This window comes from Nothobranchius furzeri, chromosome 16, assembly GCF_043380555.1.
Source record: "Nothobranchius furzeri strain GRZ-AD chromosome 16, NfurGRZ-RIMD1, whole genome shotgun sequence".
NCBI lineage: Eukaryota > Metazoa > Chordata > Actinopteri > Cyprinodontiformes > Nothobranchiidae > Nothobranchius > Nothobranchius furzeri.
The window spans coordinates 62,662,755-62,681,703 of record NC_091756.1 but is presented as its reverse complement, the minus strand read 5'-3'; the positions used below and the strand labels follow the sequence as shown (position 1 = coordinate 62,681,703).

The window sequence follows — 18,949 nt, the reverse complement described above, 5'->3', positions numbered from 1 at the left end:
TATTAGTAAAGCCAGTATAATATTGTTAAAAGCAGCTAAAAAATAAACCCAAAAAAGCATGGGCAAATGCCATTTATTTATGACAATAAAAATAACCACAACTATCAAAGCCATGGTGTTTCTGATGTTTGAGGTAATTCTGAACATAATTTTATCATCAGTTTTTATTGACATTGTGCAATAAATAGTAAATGTTTTAATTGTTTTACCCTAAAAATCAAAGTTAGATGTTATTATTAATACAAGTGAGTTGGACTCAGTAGAGTAGTAAGAGAACTCAATGTTTACGACATATGAGCCATGTTTACGGTACGTTACGTGTCTGTCAACATTAACAATGGAGTCTGTGGAGGAAGCTCTTCAGGGCAGCTGGTGAGACAATTAATCGTTGGATTAGCATATCTAGAGGCTTACGTTTAGCTGTCAGAATGTTGTCTTTGTCTCATCGTCACCAGTTACATAAAAAGTAGTTTTTGTCGCTGCTGCACTGACACTTGGCCTTATCTAGTTCGTTAATGTAGCTAGGTAGCTAGTTAGCTTAATGATAATCAGCTAAACTGCTTCTCATAGCAGTTTAGCCACTAAGATAGGTAACCAGTATTTCTGTTTGTAGTTAATACCTTAGTTATTTTTTTATTTTTTTTTTATTTTATCTTTGGCACATTTTAAGAAAGTGGTCGTTTATTAATATGCTCAAAATTTGCTGGATCTCCTCAAAGTCACTGCCAAATAGCTACTCGGACCCTAGTAGTCATGTTGTCTTTAAAATTAAAACACGTTTATGTTGAAAACATTCACAGCAGTGTCAGCCATTGTAAGACTTTTCGAGACTTTAAACGCGTCTTGTCATGTGCCTGGAAACAGCTGGTGTTAATTCATTTCACGATAAACTAGAATTGAGACAAATAGCTAACGATCCTTAGAAAGCCCTCAGAGCGACAGGATTTCTTTTGATTATTTTAAAATTTGATATTTCATTGATTGACTTAAGCTGTCATGTTTGTGTTTAACTTCACATTGTATTTAATTTCAGTGTGTGAAATGTGTGTTCTGTGATTGTCCCCAGGGACCAGGATCTAGCCGAGGCTCTGGACTCAGGAGGCTCAGACATGGACATGGAGATGGAGAGGAACATCGTCCAGGTTCATGAGTATTCAGCTCAACATAGAGCAAAGATGTGGAAGGTCTGTTAACAAGAAAGAGGTCACTTTATAGTTGAGAAGCAAAGGGTTTTTGGATGTGTTGGGATTTTTGGGGGTCAGACACATACAGCCACATTACTTTTTACTTGCTTTTCTTTTAATTGGTTTAGTAGGAAAAATTTAGTCACATAGAGCATCCAGACAGGAAAAGCAGTCCCCCTCTAGCATTTTCAGAACACTGTTGATGTAGATAAAAACATTTAAACATTTTTATGTTCAGATTTTTACTAAATATCTATTTTAGGCATTTTTGAAAAGTGTAAATAAATAAAAAATGAACAATTTTTTTAAATTAAAGAAATCACCTTTTTGTGGCCTGTGAGGGATTTTAACTTGATTATTTTGGCCTTTGTCTTGAAAGGTTAGGAATCAGCTCCTCTAAATCTGAGACCATGGTCTTGATTAGGAAAATGCCTTCTCCGGGTCAGGGATGAGGTCCTGCCCCAAGTGGAGGAGTTTAAGTATCTCGGGGTCTTGTTCACGAGTGAGGGGAAGCTGGAGCGTCAGATCGATAGGTGGATTGGTGCTGCATCTGCAGTGATGCGGGCGTTGTACCGGTCTGTCGTGGTGAAGAGAGAGCTGAGTCAGAAGGCGAAGCTCTTGATTTACCGGTCGATCCACGTTCCTACCCTCACCTATGGTCATGAGCTTTGGGTAGTGACCGAAAGAACGAGATCACGGATACAAGCGCCCAAAATGAATTTTCTTCAAAAAGTGTCTGGGCTCTCCCTTAGAGATAGGGTGAGAAGCTCGGTCATTCGGGAGGGGCTTGGAGTAGACCCGCTGCTCCTCCACATCGAGAGGAGCCAGTTTAGGTGACTCGGGCATCTGGTCAGGATGCCTCCTGGACGCCTCCCTGGTGAGGTTTTCCAGGCACGTCCAACCGGGAGGAGACCTATAGGTAGACCCAGGACACGCTGGAGGGACTATGTCTCTCACCTGGCCAGGGAACACCTTGGGATTCCCCCGGAGGAGCTGGCCCAAGTGGCTGGGGAGAGGGAAGTCTGGGCCTCTCGCCTTAGGCTACTGCCCCCGCGACCCGACTCCGGATAAGCGGATGAAAATGGATGGATGGAGTTTAGGACACCCCGCTCTAGAGGGATTTTAATTTTCCCTACTTTGTTTTAATAAAACACTGTCAGTTTAGCTTTTGAAAGGACATTGTATGTCCTACAATTTGTTTGTAAGTAATGAATGGAAATGGTAGGATATTGACAGGATATTGTAAAATTCTTGGCCCGTATTGAGTTTGAGTTGGTAATGATGTACCTGTAAAATTTCATAGTCAGTGTCTCACCTGAGACGCATGATGATGTCAAACATAAAAGCTTGGTGTGTGTGTTCTGGCTGTTCTTATCAGAAGTAAACAACTCTAAATACAGCCCGGGAGCAAAACCCACCCTCATTGGTCAGATTTCACTCATCCACTCTACAAGGCATCCATGTTTACAGATGTTTACAAACTTTTATAAGATTTTTAGTGTGAACAGTGGAGAAAAATATAAAATAATTTGTCAGTCACATCATCAGCACGTCATCAGAGCTGTGTAGAACGCGTAGCTAGAAAGTTTAAATAAAAAATAAAATTTTATTTCTCCCAAATGTTTTAAATTTGCCCTTTTGATCAGATCATGCATAACATATTAGTGTGTGGGCTCTCATTGTGGTCAGGCCAATCAGAATTTTAGTAAATGCTGAAATCTGGCACCTGGTTCTGGTCTCTGTAAGGATTTACCAACTGGAAGGACCAGAATGTCATCCTCGGGTTACGTCATTTCATCCTAACACACCTCTAGTTGAGGCTTTGGTTTTATTTAGTGCCACATTCCTGTCATTTAAAAACCAGTTTATCCCTGTCGATGCTTTCATTCCTTTGTTTATGAGGTAGACAGACACGTTGATTAAACATCGGTCTGTCTTAGATCACAGCAAAGCAATAATCTGAAAATGGTCTCTGGCTAATACCTCTGAGGTCTTCTAAACTTTGTGAGGAAACTAGTAACAAACTGAACTGTGTTTGTTTATGAAAGATCTTTTGTTCATTATGAAAACTGTAAACTGCACCTTAAATGCTTGTTCCTCAGCTGATAAAAGCCAGTCGTTGAGTTTAAACTTTAGATTTGACCCTGATGGCATACATTTTGATTGATTGAAACGTTTATTTGAACATAAGACAAAATATTATTTAAAAATCTATGAACATAGTAGAAAAGAAAAGATTTACCAATAAAAAGAAGTCTTTGTCCAAAGGGTGTAAGAAGAAGCAAGTGCTTATTCAATCCCACCCCCTTGTCTCACATTACTAATTTACTTTACAAGTTACCATCAATACATACATACATATTAATATATATATATATATATATATATATATATATATATATATATATATATATATATATATATAAAATAGAGCAGGTCCTAATACTGACCCCTGGGGGACACCACAGGCAATCCCCATATTTTCAGAAGTGACATCATCCATTTTCACAAATTGTTGTCTCTTAGATAAATAATTGGTGATCCAGTCCAGTGCTATTCCCCTAATGCCGTACTGTTGAAGCTTATTTGTGAGAATTGAATGATTTATTGTATCAAAAGCTTTCCTAAAATCTGTAAATACTCCAATAGCATAGTACCTTTATCTAATGTATAAATTATTTCATCCGTTGCTTCCATTATTGCAAGTGCTGTTGTCCTCTTTTCTCTGAATCCGTACTGACTATGGTTTAGTATTTCGTGTTTATTTAAAAAGTTTTCTAGTCTGATATAAAATAGTTTTTCCAGGATTTTTGAAAATTGAGGAAGAAGTGTTACTGGCCTGGAGTTAAGTAGATGTTTATTCCCTTGCTTAAAATTGGTATTACTTTAGCTACTTTCATTTTCTGAGGAAATAAACCTGTTTGGAAGGATAAGTTAAATATATACGTTAATGGTTTTAGAATACCATCAATAACTCTTTTAACCAACACCATATCAATACCGTCATGATCAGTGGAGACTTTGTTGTTGCATTTATCAACAACTGATTGAACTTCCAACTCATCCACTGCTGAGAGGAAGATTGAGTCGGGGTAGTTTGTTTTTATCAATGGTTCACTTATTGTCTGTCTTTTTGGCTTGGTATATTTGCTGCTAGCTCTGGGCCTACATTCACAAAATATTCATTAATTCTATTAACTACTTTTATTTTATCATAAATATCACTTTGATTATCAGTAAAGTATTCAGGGTGTAGTATTTTCTTTGTCCCACCATTCCTTAATTTGTTTAGTATATCCCAGACACCTTTTACCTTTTAAGTTATTCTTATTTTCATTTAGGATTTTTCTGTAATATATCTTTTTACTAGTTCTTATTATTTCAGTGAATTTATTTTTGTAAACTTTATATCTGATTTCAGCTTCCTTAGTTCGTAGTTTAATAAAATTCCTATAAAGACCATTTTTCTTTTTACAAGCGTTTTGTAATCCTGTAGTTAGCCATGGGAGATTTTTATACTTATGACTTCTATTAATGACCTTGACTGGACAATGCTCATTGTAAAGTGTCTTAAATATGTCAATAAATGTACTATATGCCATGTCACCGTCATCTTCCCTATAGACTACATCCCAGTCTTGGGACATCAGTTCCTCTTTAAATGCAGCAATTAAATCGTCTGTTCGTAATCTCTGATGGATCTCTTTCCCTGATTTCCTTTGACACCTACTTTCTTTAATTACATTGCTGATATAACTAATATACAAATATAGGTAAGTGGTCACTAATATCTTTTGTTAGAATGCCACCTGCCATAATTTTTTCAACACAATTTGTAAAAATGTTGTCAGTCAAGGTTGCACGTTATGTCTTAATTCTCGTTGGTCGTGTGATCTTCAGGAACAGGGATAGACTACACATCACGTCTAAGAAATCTTCAGGATGTTTATGCAGTTTTGACTTCATGAGGTCGATGTTAAAGTCCCCATAGATGAAAATATCCTTTTGGCCGATGTTTGTGTACATTTTCTCTATGCAGGTTTTAAACGTACCCATATCCGATCCTGGGGCTCTGTATATACAGCTAACTAGTATATTCACTCCATTTTCCATTATTATCTCAATTGTTAAACTTTCCATGACTTCGTCTAGTGTCATTGTCATTTCTGGTAACATTTTACTACTTAAATTCCTGTCAACATACAGAGCTCCTCCTCCTCCTTTTTTACACTTTCTGTCTGAATGTACGTCTCATATCCGTCTAAATCAACATCTGAGTCTTTTTCATCATTGATCCATGTCTCTGATATGAATATAATCCTAAAAGGAGTTTTAAACTGATTTAGAAAAGCCTTTATGCTCTCAACGTTTGCATAGAGACTTCTACTATTAATGTGGATTATTGATAAAGATCGATCTGTCTTCATTTGTTCGTTTAGCTGTAGTTCCCTATAATAAAAACTCACTGTTTACATGACTAAAGTAATTAATGTCAGGGTCTATGTCATCTAAATTATTTTGTTGTTGACAAATGTTTCCAGTTCTGTTTGATTCAGCGTGTTCATAATCCAGTCCTCATCTTCAGATGAAAGATATATATCAAATATTCATGAGATGTACAGTCGATATGCATCCAAGAATAAATAACAAAAACACAAAAAAGAAGTAACCAGGATGTAATGAGTAACTGTTTGGTTTGAGAATTTTATCATTTAAGCTTCCCTAGCTCCTCAGTGTCTCTTATCAGTTGCACTTTAGCATCTTCTGGCGCTCCGAGCAGTTTTATCCACACGTTGCCATTCCTTGTCCATGTGGACTGTATTCTCCCGTTTCCTCAGAGCCCTTGCTTGCCTTGCTATTCCAGAATGTTTCTTTGTCGAGTGTTCGTTTATGTACACGGCTGATCCTCTAAGTGTTTTTGTTTGTTGTAATAAGTCAAGTTTTGACTTTCTGTTCATGAACCTGATAACAATAGCCTGTTTGCATTTTTATCTTTCTCAGGCAGCACATGACAGGCAGAGAGATCCTTACCATCGACATGAATATTTTACTTGGTTTTGAAGAGTATTTGGTTCTTCAAGCGTCTCACCAGTCTGCTTCTCAGCATTTGCTGTCACTCGAGCATCTGATCGGTGCCTCGTGATACGCCCACTCACAGTAACATCCTCCATTCTTGTATATTGTTCTAAATCATCCACCCGCCTTTCCAGGATGTTAATTATTTTGTCTTTCTCAGTGATTTAGGCTTTCAGTTCCTTCACTTATTTTACAAAGTCCATCAGTACTGTTTTCTGTTTATCTTGGATGTCTCTCCAGTTAGGAAGTTCAGTGAGAGCTGGAGCTAAATGATCATCACTGAATAATGTATACTTACTAAAGTATTGAAAAAGCTGTTTTCTGACCAGTTTCAGCTCTTTCTGGGTAGCCGGTGTCCTTTTGTCATTCAGAAACTCTATTTTTAGCTGTGAATCTTTTTTTGTGCTCTGGCAGATTGCTCTCAACGTCTCCGGAAAAGGAGACAGCTTGTCTCCGTGGGACGGTGTCCTTGATTTACTCGAACAGACACTCATTCACAACCGCAGCCAACAGCTGATCGGTGAGTAAAGTCACTGGATGTTTAGGACCTTAAGGTTTAAGAATCACAAGATATGAAGGGAATAGATTTAGCATAAAAACGGATTTATAAATGATTTAAATAGATTTTTGTCCTTGAGATTCTTGACTGGGAAGGAAGAAACCTGTTTAGCAGCATTTTAGATCTGAGCTTCTGTCTCGCTGAGATCAGATCAGGAAGTGTTTCTCTGATCCTTGTGCTGCTTTGACATCAACCAGAGTGGGTGGGTGTGGCTAAAGTAGGAAATGTCCTCAAATGTTTCAACCAAGACACTTTCTTCGTCCTCTAGATTAGAAAATCACATTGAAAGTTTCTTTGCTTCTCTACTTTAAAATACCTCCAAATGTCATTCTTCATGTTTCTCTGTCATTGGTTTTCAAGCCAAGAGTGAATCCCCGAGCATTAACGGTGCTGTGAAAAATGTTTACTCCTTTAAAGATGTTTTTGTTGCACTTAAATATCGGTTACTGAATTTGTTTGTTGATTTGAAGCACAGATAATTGAAGTAAAGATGATGACTTTAATGATTGAGGAGTAAAATAATCCAAACCAACCGTCACCCGACCTTATTTGAAAAAGTAATTGACCCCTACATTTAATAACTGGATGGATGCAACATCCTCTACCAGCTTAAGGTCAGACTTTGTCCTTCAGGATTTTCTGCTAGAGAGCAGAATTCATGGTTCCATCAGTGGTCCAGGTCGTGAAACAGGCCTAGACCATCACACTACCACCGCCGTGTCTGACTGGTAGCATGATGGTCTTGTTTGAAACGCTGTTAGTTTTATAGCAGATGTAACAAGACAAGCACCTTCTAGAAAGTTCTGCTTTTGTTTCATCAGTCCACAGAATATTCCCCCAGAAGTCTTGGACATTGTCATGTATTTTTTATTTTATTTTTTTTGTCAAATGCGAGACGTTCTTTGTGGTCAGCAGAAGGTACTTCTAATTGAAACTCTGCATTTGGCCCTAACTAAGTGAATCCTGCAGGGCTTTAAATGTTGCTCCAGGTTCATTTGCTCTTGAATTTCTCTCATAGTATGTTTGAGATCTTTTGGCCTACTCCATGTTTTCAGGTGGGTTTGATCTTTTTACCGACTTAAGTTCTTTAAACAACTCTGGAGCATTTTTATGGCCGATGTCAAATTACAAATGCCAGTGCTGCAGCGTTAGCTCGGCACAGACAGCCTTGCCTTTGTAAAGAACGACTACCCCCCCCCCCCACTGCTGAGAATGAAATAGTTTTTATGTGATCTTCCCTCTACGATTGAGACATTAGACTGTTATGCGTCTGACTGCATATTGTACCTTTAACAAGAGTTACAGTTACTGTTTTAACAGGACTAGGTTGGTTTGGCGCTCTGCTTTAATAAATGAAATTGCCATTTTAAATACGTATTTTTTTGTATGTACTGAGGTTTTCTTAATATATTAAATGAGTTCAATGGTCTGAACCATTTAAAGGTGAAACACAAACTGATTTGCAACAGGGCAGAAACTTTAACATGAGTCTATGAGAACATGTCCATAACACCTCTCTGCTTGATTCTCACTTAGACCAGCTGGAAGCTTCAGAAGAAGAAAGGAGTGACATGGTGTCTGACGTCGAGTCGGTTATCACGTTCTACTGCAAGTCTCGTAACATCACCTTCACCCCAGAGCTCAGCTGGCCACATGTGCTCAAACCCCTGCTGGGGCTTCGGTTACCTCGCAGCGACCTCTACAACTGCTTCTATGCTGTCATGAATAAGTACATCCCCAGGTAAACCCGCTCATGCTGCTGTACTTTATCCCTCCTCACAATGAGATGGATCACACGGACAACTCTTCGTTTTATTTCAGGGACTGCGTGCCAAAGGGTCGACCGTTCCACCTTTATAGACTGCTTCTGCAGTATCATGAGCCAGAGCTGTGCTCCTTCTTAGACACCAAGAAAATCACCCCTGACTCGTACGCCATCAGCTGGGTCCGTCTGGTTTTTGCTGCGACAGAAATGCTGCAGGCTGTGCAGGAGATCTGAGCTCTGCCTGTCTTTGTTTTGTCTGCTCTGCAGCTGGGCAGTTTGTTCTCCAGCCACTGCAGGCCAGAGGTCACCCAGGCCTTGTGGGACTCGTACCTTCAGCAGGGGGACCCTTTCCTTATCTTCTTCCTCATGCTCATCATCCTCGTCAATGCCAAGTTAGTAGTTTATCAGAAGCTATTTAAGACCCAGTATCTTTCATTTCTGCTCTAATGGTGTGATGTTTCTTCAGAGAGACCCTTCTGGGACAAGAAGGAGAGAGCAAAGAGGACATTATCAGTGAGTTTACAACATTTTTTCTGGATTTGTTCAGCGTGTTGATTGAAAACTTGACTTAAACAGTTTTTTATTGACGCAGAAATGCTGGAAGCATCGCCTTCACTCCTAGAAGCTGAAGATATTGAGGACTTGTTTTCACTGGCCCAGTATTACCAGAGCAAGACTCCCCTGTCGCTCAGAAAGGTGAAGCTCTTAAAGCATACCAAGTGTTGCTTGGCTACGATGAGAAGACAACGTAAGTCTTTATTTCTCTCTTTGGTTTGGCAGATGAATCAGAATCTGTTTGGTAGCAGCCTGGTGGCGCTTAAAGAGGAGGACACTGACTTAAGTCAAGCTCTGTGTCTTCCTGTGTCTGTTCCTGAAATCCTGCAGGCCAATCAGCTGCAGCAGGTCAGTGACACCCACATATGCAGCTAGCGAAAGAGCCGGGTCATATTCTCAGACATGATGAGGGCTGGTTTTTAAATGTTTTTGTTATTTTTGGGGGTTTTAGGATGGGGTACGGTTCTTTGTGGTAGATTGTCGACCTGCAGAGCAGTACAACGCTGGTCACCTGTCCACAGCCTTCCACCTGGACTCTGACCTGGTAAGGGATGTTAGCAATATTAAATACTTCTGAAAATGTTTGTGGACCATAATGGATGTAATCTATATGCATCCCCAAAGATGCTCCAGAACCCCTCGGAGTTTGCTCTGTCTGTCAAGTCCCTCCTGGAGACACAGAAGCAGTCCCTGGAGTCTGGATCCATCGCCAGCGGCGAGCACCTGTGCTTTATGGGCAGTGGGAGAGAGGAGGAGGACATGTACATGAACATGGTGCTGGCACATTTCCTACAGGTGAGGGACACGGACAGAAAGGATGGAGGTTAGACCTCATCAGTCTTTTTATTTAATCGAAAGGCAACAGAACCTAGAAGCTTTGGTAGGTTTTTGATGTTTTTCTTAAACTAGGATGAATCATTTCTGTGGGTTTTATTTGTTAGAATGAGACTTATTTTCTTGACAGACTATTTATTTAGTTTTCTCTGACAAAGACTCTCTGTTACAGAAAAACAAAGAATATGTGAGCATCGCTAAAGGGGGTTTTATGGGTAAGTAGGTCATGCATTCCCACTGTTAGCATCACTACAGCGTTAGACGGTTAGTGGTCAGGTACTTGGACTGTGCTGTTTTTTATTGCTCAACACAGAAAAGCCAATTGCTACTCAGTAAATGACTCCAGTTTGTTGAACCAGAAGTTTTTTATTCCAACACTATACTGCTCCTCGCTGAGCGAACCAGAGTAAACACCCTTTCACAATAAGAGCACACACAGAACACATTGTTCAATTCAATTCAAAATTCAAAAATACTTTATTAACCCCAGAGGGAAATTCAATTGTTTCAGTACACACAATTCCAAGATCAGACATACATACATACATAGACACATGTCCAGAGTTGGTGACTGTGGTCATTTGCAACACGAGTCGCGCTACCGTTATCGATCAAGAGGGTTTATATGAGGACAGAGTCGGGGGAAGGCTCTTCAGAGTTACCCCCACCGAGAGGATAGCTTTGCTATGCAAAAGAACACGCACACAGACTTCAGACAATACACAACATACGTGTCCACTAGGTGGGGACGTAGGGTTGGGACTCTCCACACTTCAGATCGTGCAGCCGCAAGAGCAGCGCTCATCACCTCCGTTTGGACAGGGGAGGGAGATAATGGGTTAGAGAGCACATTGAATCCTAGATACGGTCCCACGGCCTTCACCGGTCACAGTCCCTCCCAGGCTGGGATAGGGAGAGAGTTTCCATAGCGACAGCAACATTCCACATTTCTTCTGAGGGGAGTTTTCACTTCAGCCTCACAGGCTCAAGGGCACCAGATTCAGACAACAATTAAAATGCAGTCAGAGTTTAATGCAAATAGTAGGCAATAGTGTGTGCGTGTGTGTGTGTGTGTGTGCGTGTGTGTGTGTGTGTGTGTGTGTGTGTGTGCGTGTGCGTGTGCGTGTGCGTGTGCGTGTGTGTGTGTGTGTGTGTGTGTGTGTGTGTGTGTGTGTGTGTGTGTGTGTGTGTGTGTGTGTGTGTGTGTGTGTGTGTGTGTGTGCGTGTGCGTGCGTGCGTGCGTGCGTGCGTGCGTGCGTGCGTGCGTGCGTGCGTGCGTGCGTGCGTGTGTGTGTGTGTGTGTGTGTGTGTGTGTGCGTGTGTGTGTGTAATGTAGCCTGGTGGGCCATCCTATGTAAGTAAATATATAGTATGACCACGGACCAATGAAACGACTCCCTTATGGGGTGGCATCTATCAAACTGTCTTTTAAACGGTGTCTGCACGCAGTTGGTCCGCACTAGGTCCAATCAGATCAACCAACAACGTGACGTACTCGCTGCTACGGTTGTCAGTAAACGGGGCAATTCAATGCAAATACACTGCCTGGCCAAAATAAGTTCGCCACCTGGATTTAACTGAGCATATAGGTGGAAGTATATTGGATAATTACTGCATGGTAACAAGTTATTTAACCCAACTGGTGCAATGAACATCTGGTGGTCGTGGAAAAGAGGTTAGTCTGTTAGAGAAGGGTCAGATCATTAGCATGCATCAAGCAGAGAAAACATCTAAGGAGATGCAGAAACGACTAAAACTGGCTTAAGAACTGTCCAACGCTTTATTAAAACCTGGAGTTATAGTGGGGACCCATCATCTTCTAGAAAAAAATGTGGCCCCAAAAAATATCTTGTGATCATTTAAACATTTGGTTAAATCACATAGAAGGAAAACGGCAGTAGAACTCAGGGCTATGTTTAACAGAGGAAATAAGAGCATTTCCACATGCACACTGTGAAGATTGGGACTGAACAGCTGGTAGCCATAAGAACACCACTAATCAGTGAGGGAAAACAGAAAAAGGCTTCAGTTTGCTAGGGTGCATAAAGATTAGACTCTGGAGCAATGGAAGAAGGTCGTGTGGTTTACTGAGTCTAGATGGACCCTGTTCCAGTGTGGGGGTGCATCAGGGTAAGAAGAGAGGCAGAGAGAGTGGCGCACCCATCATGCCTAGTGCCTGTGGGGGCAGTACCACCACAGAGTCTAGACCTTAACTCCATTCAGAATCTCGACGCTTGGCCTGGCGGGGGGTTAAGCAAAGTTTGGCAACCTGCATGGCTTAAAAAGTGCTCGGGTAGGGTCCGGGTCCGGGTTAGGGTAAACCGTGTGGTTGGAAATAAAACTTGTGACATTGCAGAAGCTTATTGAAACAATGCCACAGTGAACACGTGCCGAAATCAAAGCTAAAGGAGGTCCAATGAAATATTAGAGTTTGAGCTTATTTTTGGTGCCAACTTTTCTTCTGGGCCAGGCAGTGTACATTCACTAAAGTAAAGGACTTAAGTACTGCAGTAACCTGCTCTTGACTCAGTAAAGCCTGGCTCTGATGCCAAAGCTGTTTCAAACGAGTGGCCGCCATCTTTGTTGTTTTCTTCTGTCGCAGCGCTGGTGGTTAGCCCATCCGAGAAACGTAGAGCACTGTGATTGGCCATAGCCTGACACACAACTGTTTGGACCAATGGTAGACCTGCTGAGGCTACAGTGGAGCACGGCTAGACTAACCTGCAGAGTAACTTCTTTATGCTACTGCTACAGTTGGTCCAGATTTCTGGGTTCGGTGTAACTGACTGATTTAGTCCAAGTGAAGGTGGCCACCAGTGTTGCCACAGTTACCTTGAAGAAGTAATCTGATTACGACTCTCTGATTAAGTCTTTAAGCAGTAACTACTTGTAACTTGAATGTAAAAGTAACTTGAGTTAGAGAACTTTATTAGTTACATTCAGCAGCTGCTGACAACCCCCTGAACACGAAATGACTGGCGCATTTGTAACAGTGATGTCATCAATGTATCTGATACTTTTCTTAAATGTTTCTATAAAAATAAAATGTCAGCCATGATGCGACTCCAGATGTTTGTTCACATTTGAGTGTTTCTGAAGAACGATAACCCTTCATCACCGATGGTACAACCAACCTTGACACGGTCGTCTTTAACTGAATCAAACCCTAACCCTAACCCTAACCTACTCCGTTTGTGTTGATGCTGGTGCTGCTCACTGCTTGGTGCACGTGAGTGAACTTGTACTCACCTAGATGTAAAAAGAAAGCATTTGTTCCTTCAAACTAAGGAAGAAGCCAAACGTGTGAACGTAAGGTGATTTAAATCTGATTAATGGTAAAGGGAGCTTTAACAACTACGACTCCCATCACTTCTCTACGTGATACGTTGTTGTTTAAAACATGAAAAGCTTTGGAGTGAGTGGGTTTGTTGTTGGTGAGGGTGAAACACATTTAGCATAAATACCATTTTTAGTCTAAGCTACAGTTTACAGAGATGTGTGTCGTTTCAGGCCTTCAGAAGCACCTGGTGGACATGAACGTTGAGGGCCTCGACTCTTCCTATGTAAACTGGATTGTCAGCACTTCTGGATCTCACAGCCTCGGTTCTGCTGATGTAGGAATTAATTTAATTTGACATGTTTTTAATAAAGTTGAAGTGCGGATGAAAATATTTGATCTGGTCTTCCTAAACGACACAGGGAGAGTCTCTGAGCAGCCCTGGAGATGGCAAAGGTGTCAAGTCACTGGTCAACAAAATGACATTTGCTCTCAAGTCCAAGTCTGTCAACGTGAAGGAGAAGATGATCAGCTTCATCGAGAACACCTCCACCCCTGTAGAACGGTAGGGACCCGCTCCCCTTCTGAACTTCATGTTTAGAGCTCTTCCTGTACCACTCACCCGTGGGTTTAATAGGAGTTTAAACCGGACTGAACTGGGCTGTCATTATTCTGATTGTTAAAAATAATACCACAGCTTCGTTGTAATGCAAGACAAAATAAAGTCCCCTGTGCCTTATTCCACACTAGAATAACTTTCAATCTGCCCTGGCCAGAGAAGGTGGTCCAAGATCGGTAAGAGCTCCCAAACATTGAGTCATTCCTCACCAGCATGCCCACTGGCTTTAGATTTGCACCGGTCCTCTTTTCTACATGAAAGCATGTCTCGTAGCAGCATCTTCCTAATCCGCTCACTCATAACAGCAGCAGCAGCACACTTTCCACACGCCGAGAGCAGCCTGTGTCTACGGTCTTTGTTTCATGCTTTCACTAACAACATGTGGAGCTGCTGCAACATGCAAGTACTCATCCGTACATCCTGACGTCCCTAAGGCTGTGGTCTAGTTCTCTTTTTAAAAACGAAACAAGTGGCTGAGAAGCTCTAGGACACGCCTGGCCTTTGCCTTTGAGATGCTCTAAACTGTCTTTCCATTTCATTGTTGTTTGCTGACGTGACAGCCAGGGCTGAACACAACGTTAGAAACGCTGCAGTTTGCTGCATGTGGCCCGGAATATCATACAAGTACTAATGTGTTGATTCTGACGTGAACTAAAAGTGTCTCCTCTTGTGTTTACCAGCATAATCTGTAGTGGGCTCATGATTTTCACTGCAGCCTGAGCTCTCCGTGTCATTGCCGTTTGTCTGCAAGCTCACACTGGTTTTTAACCATCTCAGCTCCCTACACCGTACCAGTAATGCTGATAACTGCCTTTGTCGTAAACAGACACGTGAGCAGCAGCGACCGAGTCGGCAAACCTTACAGAGGGGTGAAGCCCGTCTTCAGTATTGGTGATGAAGAGGAGTATGACACTGGTGAAGAACCAGTACAGTTGGAAATGTGCCCGTTCGGCTTTTTGTGAAACCAGTTGACGGGATTTTTTATGTTTCCCAGATGAGATCGACAGCTCTTCCATGTCGGACGATGACAGGAAGGAGATCGTAAACATTCAGACCTGGATAAGCAAGCCGGATGTCAAACATCACATCCCATGTAATGAGGTGAAAGAGACGGGTCACATGTTCCCCAGGTGAGCTGCTCAACTTCCTGTTGGTGTGGAATTAGGAAGAAAGCTAACAGGAAGCTCTGACACGTCTTTCAGCTTCTGTTAGACTTGAGGAAGTGGGAAATCTCTTGTCTCTTGAAATCTCGTCTCTATTTCAGTCACTTGCTGATCACAGCGACTCACATGTACTGCCTGAGGGAGATTGCCTCCAGGAAGGGATTTGCCTACATCCAGTCCAGACAAGCGCTGAGCTCTGTGGTGAAGATCACCTCTAAAAAGAAGCACCCTGAGCTCATCACATTCAAATTTGGGAGCAACAATTCAGCTGGAGTCGAGATTTCTGCAGTTGAGAGGTGCTCATAGATAAACACAAGCAGTATTGGAATTGTTTTTATTTAATGATGTTTTATATTTTCTAAGGAGTTTCTCCCACTGAGAGGTGTCGAGCAGGGGCGGTCGTACTAGTTGTCCCCCATCTTGGTTCCCGTACGTTGGGGTTTACCCTGGTGAATGAGAGGGTAGCCTCCCACTGCCTAAGTGGGGGGGGACGGGTTCTGACTGTGGTCTGTGCTTATGCACCAAACTACAGTTCAGACTACCCACCCTTAGAGGGGGTGCTGGAGAGCGCTCCTTCCGGTGACTCCCTCGTTCTGCTGGGGGACTTTAACGCTCTCGTGGGCACCGACAGTGAGACCTGGAGAGGTGTGGTTGGGAGGAACGGCCCCCCCGATCTGAATTTGAGTGGTGTTTTGTTATTGGACTTCTGTACCAGTCATGGATTGTCCATAATGAACACCATGTTCAGACATAAAGGTGTCCATATGTGCTCTTGGCACCAGGATACCTTAGGCCGCAGCTCGATGATCGACTTTGTTGTTGTTTCATCTGATCTGCGGTGGCATGTCTTGGACACTCGGGTGAAGAGAGGGGCGGAGCTGTCAGCTGACCACTACCTGGTGGTGAGTTGGCTCAGATGGTGGGGGAGGATGCCGGTCAGACCAGGCAGGCCCAAACTTATTGCGAGGGTCTGCTGGGAATGTCTGGCAGAGTTTCCAGAAGGACCTTTAATTCCCACCTCCGACAGAACTTCCAAAATGTTCTGGGGGGAGGCGGGGGACAATGAGTCCGAATGGGCCCTGTTCCATGCCTCCATTGTTGAGACGGCCGACCGGAGCTGTGGCTGCAGGGTCGTTGGTGCCTGTCATGGCGGCAACCCCCGAACCCGCCGGTGGACATCGATGGTTAGGGATGCTGTCAAGCTGAAGAAAGAGTCCTATCGGGCCTTTTTTGCCAGTGGGACTCCAGAGGCAGCTGATTGGTGAGACCATGGAGCAAGACTTCCGCACGGCTTCGAGGAGCTTCTGGTCCACCGTCCGGCGCCTTGGGAGGGGATAGCTGTGCGCTACCAACACTATTTATAGTAGGGACGGTGTGCTGCTGACCTCTACTCAAGACGATGTGGATCGGTGAGCGGAATACTTTAAAGACCTCCTCAATTCCACCGACATGTCTTCCATTGAGGAAGCAGAGTCCGAGGACTTTGGGTTGGACTTTCTAATCTCTGGGGCTGAGGTCACTAAGGTTGCCAATAAACTTCTTGGTGGAAAGGCTCTGGGGGTGGATGAGATCCGCCCGGAGTTCCTTAAGGCTCTGGGTGTCGTAGGGCTGTTTTGGGTGATGCGGCTCTGCAGTATCACACGGACATCGGCAACAGTTTCACTGGAATGGCAGACTGGGGTGGTGGTCCCCCTACCGCAGAGTGAGTTCCAACTACAGGGGGATCACACACCTGAGCCTCCCTAGTAAGGTCTATTCAGGGTTCTGGAGAGGAGGGTCCGTCGGATTGTTGAACCTCAGATTCAGGAGGAGCAATGTGGTTTTGCAGGTTCGAGCCCCGCTCAGTTTGTCGCTGTCGTTGAGTCCTTGGGCAAGACACTTAACCCCCCTTGCCTGCTGGTGGTGGTCGAAGAGACCGATGGTGCCAGAGCTCGGCAGCTTTGCCTCTGTCAGTGCACCCCAGCTGCAGCTGTGGCTACATCGTAGCTCATCCCCACCAGCGTGTGAATGGGTGAATGACTGATTGTGTTGTAAAGCGCCTTGGGGGGTTCCAGGGCTCCAGAAGGAGCTATATCAAATACAGGCCATTTACCATTTACCATTTCTGTTTTGGTGGCCTGAGGATCAGGTCTCTTTTTGCAGATGATGTGGTCCTGTTGGCTTCATCAGAACGTGATCTTCAGCTTTCGCTGGAGCGGTTTGCAGCCGAGTGTGAAGCAGCTGGGATGAGAATCAGCTCCTCTAAATCTGAGACCATGGTCTTGATTCAGAAAAGGGTAGAATGCCTTCTCCGGGTCAGGGATGAGGTCCTGCCCCAAGTGGAGGAGTTTAAGTATCTCGGGGTCTTGTTCACGAGTGAGGGGAAGCTGGAGCGTGAGATCGATAGGTGGATTGGTGCTGCATCTGCAGTGATGCGGGCGTTGTACCGGTCTGTCGTGGTGAAGAGAGAGCTGAGTCAGAAGGCGAAGCTCTCGATTTACCGGTCGATCTACGTTCCTACCCTCACCTATGGTCATGAGCTTTGGGTAGTGACCGAAAGAACGAGATCACGGATACAAGCGGCCAAAATGAGTTTTCTCCGCAGAGTGGCTGGCCTCTCCCTTAGAGATAGGGTGAGAAGCTCGATCATCCGGGAGGGGCTCGGAGTAGACCTGCTGCTCCTTCATATTGAGAGGAGCCAGTTGTGTCTCAGGCATCTGATTACGATGCCTCCTGGTCGCCTCCCTGGTGAGATGTTCTGGGCACGTCCAACCAGAAGGAGACCTAAAGGAAGACCCAGAACACGGTGGAGGGACCATGTCTCTGCTGGGATTCCACCAGCGGAGCTGGCCCAAGTGTCTGTGGAGAGGGAATTCTGGGCCTCTCTGCTTAGGCTGCTGCCCCTGCGACCCAACTTCAGATAAGCGGAAGAAAATGGACGGATGGATAAAACTCTTATCGTTCATGTCAGGTAAAAACACCTTTCTGTCTCTTTTCAGAACTAACACAATCTTTTGTTTCCTCTCAGGTATCTAATACCCAACGCAGGCGACGCCACAAAGGTCATCAAGCAGCAGATCATGAAAGTTCTGGACGCTCTGGAGAGTTCATAAATGGAGATCAGAGTCTAGTGACGTCTCCTCCTAATCTTCTCCTCCTCTTGCTCTCCCTGTGGGAGGTGTTCCACCTGTACAGATCCCAGTGCATAGTTGACTGTGACACCCCGTGTGTCTGTCTTTGGGACCTTTGGCCACACAGCCAATCACAGACGCACGCGTTGGACAGGCTGTGTGTGTCCAAACATCCAGGTGCTCCACTGTCATACGCCCACTACCTTTACTAATGTAACATACCAGTTATTGTGTGCGTGTTTGTATTCTTCCTTATTACAAGTAAACCGTGGGATTGCACAGCAGTTTGGCTCTGATTTCCCCCTCCGGCCTTAACGTAGCAGACGGGACTACTAGTGGAAGTACAGCGTTTCTGAAACCCGTACATGACTGACCATTTCTTTTGACACGAGCATCTTCTATCAGGCTAACCTGTTTGTTGTGAACAGTATTGCATTTTTCTTGATGTATTGCAAAGATTTGACGTTCATCATTCCGATCAAGAAGCAGGTGTGCGTCGCCTAAGCTCAGACCTGAAGATGCGGTCCTGGCACACAGGACACTTTTCTATTATGAACTTTTACTTTTGTTTTTGATAGCTTTCGTTTTCAATGGTAGCCTTAAAGATCTAGGGTGTTTAAAATGTAATAAACTGTTTAAACAGATTATCAGCACAGATCTCTGTAATGTCTTTAGGAATGCATTTAACTGATCTGGCTTGTAAACCAGCTGATGGTTTAGCGTGCCCCTCCCTTCTGCAGTAACACGAGCCGTTCAGTGTTCTTCCTGGCTTTTAGAAACCGTCAAAAATGGACCTCCTCACACAGT

General features: G+C 43.4%; 1 protein-coding gene across 3 annotated transcripts; it reads left to right on the top strand.

The window, feature by feature from the left end:
• The first annotated feature begins 299 nt into the window (after positions 1-299).
• Positions 300-18,423, top strand: tbc1d23 (TBC1 domain family, member 23). Of its 3 annotated transcripts, XM_015974321.3 has the most exons (19): positions 300-372; positions 1,067-1,184; positions 6,675-6,780; positions 8,356-8,560; positions 8,641-8,764; positions 8,852-8,976; positions 9,051-9,097; positions 9,177-9,280; positions 9,365-9,487; positions 9,591-9,683; positions 9,764-9,934; positions 10,146-10,188; positions 13,484-13,587; positions 13,673-13,815; positions 14,001-14,045; positions 14,696-14,784; positions 14,864-14,999; positions 15,134-15,328; positions 18,040-18,423. In XM_015974321.3, the coding sequence occupies exons 1-19, from the start codon at positions 338-340 to the stop codon at positions 18,122-18,124; spliced, it is 2,091 nt and encodes a 696-aa protein (XP_015829807.3). In that variant the 5' UTR covers positions 300-337; the 3' UTR covers positions 18,125-18,423. The 3 variants fall into 3 exon arrangements, with proteins under 3 accessions (XP_015829807.3, XP_015829808.3, XP_015829810.1); XM_015974322.3 differs by lacking the exon at positions 14,001-14,045; XM_015974324.3 differs by lacking the exons at positions 300-372; positions 1,067-1,184 and adding an exon at positions 6,216-6,341.
• Positions 18,424-18,949: the final 526 nt, after the last annotated feature.

Bases quoted from the DNA above. Each gene is read 5' to 3' on its own strand.
- tbc1d23 (XM_015974321.3), top strand. From the start codon at position 338: ATGGAGTCTGTGGAGGAAGCTCTTCAGGGCAGCTG. The intron at 8,561-8,640 runs GTAAACCCGCTC...GTTTTATTTCAG, and splicing joins ATGAATAAGTACATCCCCAG to GGACTGCGTGCCAAAGGGTC. The intron at 15,000-15,133 runs GTGAGCTGCTCA...TCTCTATTTCAG, and splicing joins ACGGGTCACATGTTCCCCAG to TCACTTGCTGATCACAGCGA.